The following is a 10,166-nucleotide window of genomic DNA, read 5'->3' as shown; positions in this document are numbered from 1 at the left end:
TTAACTGTTATGTCTCCTAACAAATATACTAAATAATAAAAACTAAAGAAATGTATTGATATTTAGATTTCCTTTAACTCCCACAATAGCCCTGTGAGACAACTAAGGATGAGAAAGGTCCCAAGTCACCCTGGATGCATCAGTGGTGGTGTCAGGATTTGAACTCAGGAGTCTAACTGCAAAGCTCAGCTTCTCCCCAACCACCTCCTCTTTGAAAAGTGCTCCGCAGAGAAGGGTATCTACGCTCCCACAGGGCGTGCGTCCTCAGAGCCTTTGCCTCATTGCCCAGCCAGCAGTGGGGAGGATCGCCTGGCTGGAGGCAGGGAGCAGGCTCCACGGATGACCACTTTGAGTGGGCTCCAGCAGCTTCTGCAAGAGTGGTTTGCAAGCCCAGATTCTGCCTGGTGGCAGAACCCCCTCAAAATAACCTTTACCCATTGTCCTGACCCCACCAGTTTGTTTCTCCTGGCTCTCCAGACTAACAGTGATGTCCTCTTGCCCCCAACCCCTCCTTGCCCTCTGGGCCTATTCCCAAGTTCTCACACTCCAGCAGGGGCTCTTTCCTTGCCTGGTGGGTGGGCTGGTCAGTCAGCTCCCAGCTCCTGTTTGAGGTCCATCACTGGCTGCTAAGAATGCTAACCATCAGAACCTAACTTTTCAGAGCCTAACAGCCTTTTGGTGTAAAGTCCATGAAAGGCCATGTCACTTGCTTCCATGTTGCCAATAGCCTTATTTCCAGGGTTCCAAGGGCCATTTCACAAGCTTTGGTTATCCAGCATCACCACCTTGCCTTGAGGGAAAGGGGGCATTGTGAATCTGTACATGAGGCTGGGCCCCACCTCCACTGTGGAAGCCAAAAGGGCTAGCTATCTTTCTCCCTACCTCCAGACACTGGGCTTGGCCAGTCAGATGTTTACACCTGGAATCTTGAACCTTAGGCAGAGTGACAAAGGACAGCTGAGGGGGCCAGCCCCGTGGCCAAGTGGTTAAAGTTCCGCATGCTCTGCTTCAGCGGCCCGGGTTCACAGGTTCAGATCCTGGGTACGGACCTACTCCAATCATCAGCCATGCTGTGGAGGCATCCCACATAAAAGCAGAGGAAGATTGGCACAGATGTTAGCTCAGGGCTAATCTTCCTCACAAAAAAAGGACAGCTGAGATACCATTCACTGGGAGAGTCTGGGGGTGGTGGTGATGGCTTCCTCTAGGGTTCTTGCATTTCTCGATGGGCTGGGGTTCAAGTGCTCACTGACGATCTACATTTATCTTATGTGGTTTTCAGAAGTAAAAAGATTTTTAAAAATCCCACCCTTGGGGGCCAGCCCCATGGAAGAGTGTTTAAGTTCACAGCTCTGCTTTGGTGGGCCAGGGTTTTGCCAGTTCAAATCCTAGATGCGGACATGGCACTGCTCATCAAGCCATGCTGAGGCGGCACCCCACATGCCACAACTATGTACCGGGGAGCTTTGGGAGAAAAAGGAAAAATAAAATCTTAAAAAAAAAAAAAAAAATCCCACTATCTCCCTTTCTTTATCTGAATAATGGCTATACAAAGATGTTCATTTATAATTCAAGCTGTATACTTGTACACTAATAACTGGTACTTTTCCGTGTCCTACTTCCATGAGTTGCTTTTCCCTGCCCAAGCTGTTGCTTTGCTGCACAGCTGCTGTTACAGCACCACCTCGTGGGCAGTTAACAGCACTACTGAATCCCACAGACAGGACTTCCAGATTTAAGTGGACCAAGGTTGGTAGACAACTCATTAGGAACGTAAGGAATTCAAAAGATCGCCTAATTAAACACAGCACTGTTACTGGCTGTGGCAGTACTAGATGCTAAGATTCTAGATGACCAGGACTGTATTCACCTGTTTCCAGCACCCAGTACTCTGGATGCTCAAGTTAGTTGTAGTTTCACTACCAATCTCCTCACAAGTGAACTACATCATGAGTCCAGGAATAAAGCAGTTGAGCTCAGTTTCAACACTAACTTTCAGTAAAACTGCAAACTGCCAAGAATTTTACCCACAAGGGATAAATAAAACCGTATCAATTTGCCGGGGCTGGCCTGGTGGCACAGTGGTTAAGTGCACACATTCTGCTTCGGTGGCCCAGGGTTCGCTGGTTTGGATCCCGGGTGTGGACATGGCACCACGTAGCAAGCCATGCTGTGGTAGGCGTCCCACATACAAAGCAGAGGATGATGGGCACGGATGTTAGCTCAGGGCCAGTCTTCCTCAGCAAAAAGAGGAGGATTGGCAGCAGATGTTAGCTCAGGGCTAATCTTCCTCAAAGAAAACAAAAAACCTTATCAATTTGCCCAGTTCCCATGGCAGCCAAATAGCACAAGAGCTGCCTATATAAAATTAAATTTGGGGGGTGGGCACACATTTATTCAAAGGGACCTCAATCTCACTTTACCCATGTGCATTGTTACTGAAGAGACCCAATACCAGCCAGTCTGCTCAAAACCACCTCTCAACCCTTCCTAGCAAACTTCCCTTGGCTTAAGAGCTCATTCCTGGAAATGTGGCAGACCAGAGTGAAGGGAAGCATGGGCAAATGAAACCTTTTTGTATTCAGGATCTGGTTCTTGGCCATGAGATAATACAAATACACGAACCCACTCCCTGGAACACAGTAAATGGTCATTAACACATTAGCAATGCCAGTGGTTACAGAATAATCTAGAGACTATCTCTACTAATGAGACTGTCACTGACAAAAACAGTGAGAAGTTACTGTCTAGGCAGTACAGCCATGGGTCGCTTAACGACAGGGACATGTTCTGAGAAATGCGCTGTTAGGTGATTTTGTCACTGTGTGAACATCAGTGTACTCACACAAACCTAGATGGTACAGCCTACCACACACCCAGACTATATGAATACTTATCTTATGGGACCACTACGGTATACACGTAAGCGTTGACTGAAACATTGTGATGCATGACTACAGACATCAAAGTTTCTATTAAAAAGAGGCACACACACAGAGATACATTTGTCAGTGTGCTCCGAATATAATTCATTAATTCACTCTAATTAGTCTTGTAGGATTTTGTAGCCTGCCCCTCACTAGTTTCACCTGAATAAACTAAGAGCACCCAATCTCTTAAAAGACATGAGTAGAAAACACTTCAAATTGACAGATTAAACTGTAGACAATTAAACATTCTTTATACTTTTCTAGAGTAAACGACTAAGAGAACAGGACATGGAAATGTGAATTCTAACCACAGCTCTACACTGCTTAGGGAAATTGACTTCTGAGCTTCAGGTTCTTCACCAACGGCACAAATTCGCTTTATGCTTTAGAGACATTGAGGGTTAAATGAGAAAGCATTTAAAGCACGCCACCTAGAGCACAGTACGACCCAAAATATAACAGCTATTGTATTTATTTTCTATGTGCAATACAGAAAATCATTTTAAGTATATAATACCTCTTCCACACCTGTAACCCTGAAGCACAGGTGAGCTAATCAAGGTGCCTTCTGTTAGCAATCCGCCTTCTCCATCACCAGATTTACTCCCCCCAACAGGATACTTCCCTGGTTAACTCTGCTTGGGTCCTCCTGTCTTGGCCCTTGCCTCACAAGTTCAGCTGAAACGGAGGATTTCTGGGAAAGCACAGACATCGTGAGCCAGGCAGCCCTAAGAATCAATGAAGTAACGCTCCCATGTGGCAACAAGACCCTCAGTCTGAACACCGGACGTACAGTCTGGTCAGGCCATGTATCTTTTAAAAACATTTTATTAAAGGTCTTTATAGAGCAACATCCAGACTCCAAATCCAGCTGCCAAGGAGACCCTGAAACCAAATAAAGCACAACAGTAAGAAGAGAAACTCCATCTGAGTATCAGGTTCTTTCAATTACCGAATGGGGATACATTCCCACTTACGGTTTGCATGAAGATTAATAAACACACAGAAAAGACCCAGAAACAGAAAAGCAGAGCTGCCTGGCCTAGGAGAGGCCTGATGTTACTGTTCTCCAGGGGGGAGGCAGGGGGAGGTTCTGAAACAGACAGCTAACTAATAGCAAGAGGGCCTTAAAATTTTTGAGCAACGGTGGACGATAAAGGGAAACTCTTATTTCAAACAGTGGTACATGCAGGAACTTCGTAAATAAGGAGACCAAAGGCAAACATCCCTCCCAAGAGAATCCCAGGTTAAATGGGCCCAGCTCCAACCTGTGTTCTCCCATGTAGGGCACAAGTGTAATCCAATTTTTATACACCAAGTGCTTACCACAGTGTAGGATCCAAGTATCAACAGGGAGACAAATGAATAGGGTTCTATCCCACCCCAAGGGGCCCCTACAGACATACCTGTTATGCCGTGGGTACTGGCTGGGGCATGGCAGGCGGCTCTGGCTTCCCACCCTTCTGTTCTGAGATGGGGGTGGTGGGCAGTATCTCATCTTTGGGTTCCACAATGCTCACGTGGTCAGGCAGCGGCTTCTTAGGGCCAATCTTACCACTTGGGTCCCAAGGCAGCATGATCTTCACTTTGATGCCCAGCACACCTAGAGGACACCATAGTTAGGACCTAACTGTGGTTTGACCAGTTCTCACTACACAACAGAATAGGGCAGAGGGAAGAGAAGAGTAAGTTACTCAAGCACCCTTGGGTCTGGTCCCTTCTCAGACAAATGCCTCTAATCAATCAATGAACAGGACACTTTTGCCAAAGGAACCCATGCACAGCACCACAGAACGTGGCACTGACAAGGACCAAGAGCAGGATGTGACCTTTCTGACTCGTCATCATGTCATCACTGAAGGGTACACAGGTGGCTGAGATAAGGAGAAACCAACTCTCAGATCTGACCGATCTCAGCAATTCACCGCAGCTGATCAACAAACCCAGGGAGTATAAACACGCTCCACTACTCCCAGGGTGAATTCCCTAAACGCTGAGGTGTGCGTGGAAGACCACATCCATCCGCTAAGGACCTTTACCCGCAAGCACTCCCAGGCGCTTACCCTGTCTGAGCAGCACATGGCGCACAGCAGTGTCCACATAGTAGTTGACAGGGTCCCCACTGTGGATCATCAGGCCGTCCACAAACTTCATGGATTTAGCCCTCTGTCCTCGGAGTTTCCCAGATACCACGACCTCGCAGCCTTTGGCCCCACTCTCCATGATGAACCGCAGCACACCATAGCAGGCCCTTTGGGAGAGTAAGAGACAGATAGGCCGTCACGTTATCACCAAAGACAGGACTGCTCAACCCTACCCAGCCCCACGATGTCATAAAACAAAACAGTAAGACTTATTAATCTGCACTGTCCTCAACGTTCCTTTCTCTTCCACTCCCATCACACCTAACTTTAGGCTAATTCCTGGGGAATGCACGCCAAGTTCTTTCTAACCAAGTGCTTTCCAACCTAGGCTGCTCATTAGAGTCAACTCAAGAAAGTTAAAATTAAAAAACACAAAACAAAAAAACTCCAGAAGCCTAGGCCAAGCCAATTAAGTTAGCAAGGAAATGGTGGGGGTGGTAAAGGTTAGGTATACATATTTAGAAAATACTCCCCAGGAGATTCTAATGTGCAACCAAGGCTGACCACTGCACTCTTAAACTCACAATCATCAAGGGGACCCACCCCCCCTCCGCCCTGGCTCCATTCTGGAGCAGGCCGTTCCAGTCTAGTCCATCTTTGCAAACTCAGGATTTCTGAACAAGGCAAGTTATCAGTAGGAGCCCAGAAGTATCCCTGACACTGAGTGGCCCCTTTATGGATTACTGAACCATTCTTCACCCTCCAAACTCATGTTCATTAAGGAACCCTGACTACTAACTTAGGCTCCTTGACTAGAGTGCTGGGCGAAAACACTACTAGGTCTATAAAACGGCCAAACCTTAAAATACCATGCCCCCCAACTCATTCATCAGTTCACACCCTGGGAGCTACTAACTGGAGAGCTGGCTGCACTTTCAACAGGGAAAGGAAGGACTAAATCCCACCACCATGCCCCAGGCCCTTTCCTAGCTCCTCATTTAACCCCCACAAGGAGGAGGTGGTATGCTGATCCCCACTTAGAGAGGAGATCCAAGGGTCAGAGAAGTGCAGTAACTCGCTCAGGTCTCAGAACTTCAGTGTGTGCAAAAGCCACCTGGAGGACTCGTTAAGACAGACGGCTGGCTACACCCTCACTGTTTCAGTGGGTCCGGGGCGGAGATTGAGAATTTCTATTTCTCACAAGTCCTCAGATGATGGCAGTCACGCTGGCCCAGGGCCCAACCTTTCGAGAATCACTGTTCAAAGTGGTATTGCTGCCACTTAAACCAGGTGAGCAGTCTTTCCCACATGGCCTTGCCCACAGCACAGCTGTCATTTCCTTCCTCTGCTGAAAACGCTCCCAGGGCTCTGCATGAAGCACTGACTAAATTCCACAGGCCCGGCAAGGCATTCCAATTACTTCGAATGGTCAAGCTGCACCAAGAACTGCCTGCTGAACCCTTTTCCAGCAGGCCCAGCTCCAGGGCCAATCTAACCACCTCACATCCTTTATAGTCCATGGCTCCTCCCTACACACAGCCTACAGAAATAAGTGACTGATTTTAAGCTCTCTCCCATCAGGACTACGTCTTATCTCTTTATAGTCCCCAGAGGAGTTAACATAATGGATCTGAATGACTCCAACTGGGGGCCTAACCTACCCTACCTAGAGAGCTCTATTTCTGTTCTGCTCCCAAAGCACCCAGAACTTCTTTATTATAGCACAGATCACTCTTTAAAAACTTGCTTTTTTACTAGTCTTCCTTGCTGGACTGTCAGTTCAGCAAGAACACGGACTGGCAAAATCTTACTGTTAAAAACCCCAGAGACTAGCAGAACCTGCCATGTAGAAACAGTTCATTTGCTGAATTAACAAAATGTCAGACACACTGCATTCTGATCCATGAAAAGGGCACAACCATTAAGTCTCAGGACACTTACCTCCGCACAGCAAGGCCTCCCAGGAGTTTGTAGCGCAGAGACTCTGCCTGGGCAATGGCACACAGACCCCTCGTGGCCACCTTTTCAGCATACAGCTTTCAGAAGGAAACAAGGCACATCCTGAAACCTGTTACCATCACCACTGTACGCATCACTCACATCTCAAGGACTAAAGCGCCTCTACCAGCCACACCTAGCACACCCCCAGTGACTGAGGCTGCACCATTCCTCACTGCCCTCCATGCCTACCTCTTCCTATAGCCACACCAGACACCGAGGGGGTGGCCAAAGCTTTATGTGTCTCATTACTATACCCAAGTTGAATGCACAATCCCTGAACCAAGAAGTGAGCAGAACAGTCCTGTAACATTACGCCCACTGCTTATCAAGAAAACTTCAACAAGATACCAACCCATTCACGACACTCATTAATCATGAATAAACAAGGCCTTCAGAGTAAGGGTTTCTAGAAGTACCACCCTAAAGAACCATTTCCAGGTCCACAGTTATCTCTGACATAAGCCAGGACCACTCACCTCTACACTGCCCTCAGGGAAGCCAAATCTCTTCTGAACCACAGCGGTCAACTCCCGGATCCGCCGGCCCTTCTCACCAAGAACATTCTGCGTCCTGGAGAAAATAAACAGTGACAACTCACAGCTCTCACAAAATTCCAGACGTCCCTTTAAATCTTGCATATATTCGGTAGTAAACTCACATTCATCTGACAAGTATAAACTTTGGATGACCAGAACTGGAGTGAGATAAAAAATGCAGTTTTAAAAAACCCACATTCGCTAAGGCCAAATTCCCTAGCTGTCCCCTTAAGTTTACAGAATAAACTATCTTAATATAAACACCCAGCCAGGAAAATGAGCGTCTACCTGGTGGCCAAGATGATGATTTCCGTCCTGGTGGGTGTAACCCGGACCTCAACTCCAGAGTAGCCATCTTCAGCCAGCTCCCGAGTGAGGAACTCATTCAGTTCAGCTTTGAAGATGCCATCAGCGACAAACTAAGGAAAAAGGAAAATCCAAAATTAGGACAGGGGTGCAGGCTCACTTTCTCCTGCCTCGTCTTTCAGCCACCGCAACCCTCATCAAAATGCAACACTTCCAACAAACGATCCATCACCATCCATCCTATTACCCTCGTTCCAACAGCAAGGTAGCAACCCTTCTCAGACAAATGCCTCTAGGTCATCTTTTGGAAGTTACTTTGACCCAGGACCCTTACACCTGCGCCACAGAACGCAGCACAGAGCAGGGGCCTCCTGGACAAAGATGACACCTCCAGTCAGACTCGTCATCATCTCTTCACTGAAGGGTTTTTAAGACTGGCACTTAGATGTACACAGGTTAAACAAAAAGCTGCTCTAAAATGGTACATTTACAACTGATTCCTTCGGCACCGCAGGGATACTACGCTTGAGACTAGAGGAAAGGACAGACGGTAACTGAAGGCAAGCAGTCTCCCTTGTAGACGCAACCTGGACCATCCGAAGAACCGCAGCCATGTTACCCCGCCTCACTTCACGTACCCGTGTCTGAGCTAGCAAACCCTAACTCACAAAAGCTTGTGGATTTAATCTCAACATCCATATGCGTACACCCCAAATGGCAAATCGCGCGTTTCTAAAGCAAATGGACTCTGCACATTTCTTCCCCACGCGAAGGCGCAAAGTTACACTTGAGAAAGTGTCCTCCCCAGGTCCCCTCCCTCAGTTCGCCCACGCCTTTTCCTCGGGTCCCAGATGGAGGGAGAAATTGTCAGCAGCCTTGCAATCGCGGTCTTTGGGGTCAGAAGGCCGCACCCAGACACGACTAGTAAGAAGGCAGGAATGGGGTCACTGCTACCGGCCTTCCCAAAGCCACGGCGCCCTCGAAATACAACACCTTTACTAATTTTACTTGTTGACCAGTAAATGCTCACAAACGCCTTCTCCGGGGCAGCGGGGTCGTCGGGTGCACATCCCTGCTCTCCGCCCGGAACCGGCAGAAATCTCTCTCCCCTTCCCCCGCCACACTGTGCTCGCCCGGCTCAGGCCCTGCGCTCAATCCACCACCATCCGCGGCCCCCGGGAACCCCACGCGGGCGAAGCCGCTTGCCAGGGCAGGGCACGGAGCTGCGAATCTTGCGGCGGCACCTCGAAAACCCCATAAAGCACACAGGGCTGCAATCCCATGGACCTGGGCCCCAGCATCTCACCTTCCTCTTCTTGGAAATTTGCACCGCCATCTTGCCCCCGCGCGCCGCCGAAAGGAAAGGAAGTAACTCGGGGGCGGAAGTAGGTATAAAGGACGCTGAGCGACGACAAAGAACTGCGCGACGTCGACTCCTGTGGGCGCTCATGGGAAATGTAGTTTTTACATTAGGAAGGCGTTAAAGGAAAGAGAAGAAAGGTAATGGAGACACCTATAGCGGAAACAGGAAAGGGAGCAGATCAATGAGAACTTTGGAACAGCCAGGGAGCTTAGAATCCAAAACTAATTAGTGTAAAAATGAGCAACGTGAGGCGCAGAGATGGAAATTACAGGCATTTACAGGCATAAGCTCACAGAGCAACAGTTTATCAACCGTGGAACCCTGGTCCCTACACTGTACACTGTAATGAAAATTCAGCGAAAGCCCTTGACGAAATTCATTGAGACGCACAGCTCTTCCAATCTGTGTCCATTTCCTTCGTTCCAAATGATAGTATCCAATATTTATTAATATTCTAGGGACTGTTCCACGCCCTTTATATTATTAACTCGTTTACCCCACCCCACTTTCATAAAGTCCGTTACAACTTGTAAAGAAGTCACAAAGTAGTGGCTCATGGGCTCACAATTCTTTTTCAATTAAAAAAATTTTTCCCCACTTTTTATTATGAAGCTTGTCAAGCGTACAGAAAAGTTGAAAGAACTGTGCAGTGCACAGCCATCTTGCACATCACCGAGTTGCTACAATGAACATTTCTGCTATTTGCTTTGTTACATGCCTACCCATCCCTCCACCCAACCACCAGTGCATCTTTTGATGCATTTCAAAGTCGTCAGAACACTGCACTAAACACTTCAACAATTTTACTTTGAATAGTTTGCTTGCATTTAAAAATAAGGAAATTTCTCTATAAAGCTATTTTAGGTTTTTTTTTTTTTTTAAAGATTGGCAACTGGGCTAACAACTCTTGCCAATCTTTTTTTTTTCTTTCTGCTTTATCTCCCCA

General features: G+C 47.6%; 1 protein-coding gene and 2 non-coding genes across 3 annotated transcripts; all 3 read right to left on the bottom strand.

The window, feature by feature from the left end:
- Nucleotides 1-3,740: 3,740 nt before the first annotated feature.
- Nucleotides 3,741-9,258, bottom strand: RPS3 (ribosomal protein S3). Its single transcript, XM_046637929.1, has 7 exons — nt 9,164-9,258; nt 7,840-7,970; nt 7,492-7,585; nt 6,956-7,050; nt 4,994-5,181; nt 4,337-4,533; nt 3,741-3,815 (listed from the first exon to the last, which is right to left on the bottom strand). The coding sequence occupies exons 1-6, from the start codon at nt 9,191-9,193 to the stop codon at nt 4,340-4,342; spliced, it is 732 nt and encodes a 243-aa protein (XP_046493885.1). The 5' UTR covers nt 9,194-9,258; the 3' UTR covers nt 3,741-3,815; nt 4,337-4,339.
- Nucleotides 4,647-4,791, bottom strand: LOC124225923 (small nucleolar RNA SNORD15). The gene has a single exon (XR_006885139.1). It is a non-coding gene; the product is annotated as a small nucleolar RNA SNORD15 (small nucleolar RNA).
- On the bottom strand, nt 8,131-8,280 carry LOC124225924 (small nucleolar RNA SNORD15). The gene has a single exon (XR_006885140.1). It is a non-coding gene; the product is annotated as a small nucleolar RNA SNORD15 (small nucleolar RNA).
- Nucleotides 9,259-10,166: the final 908 nt, after the last annotated feature.

Source organism: Equus quagga, chromosome 14 (assembly GCF_021613505.1).
Source record: "Equus quagga isolate Etosha38 chromosome 14, UCLA_HA_Equagga_1.0, whole genome shotgun sequence".
NCBI lineage: Eukaryota > Metazoa > Chordata > Mammalia > Perissodactyla > Equidae > Equus > Equus quagga.
This window is presented reverse-complemented; position numbering and strand designations above follow the sequence as displayed.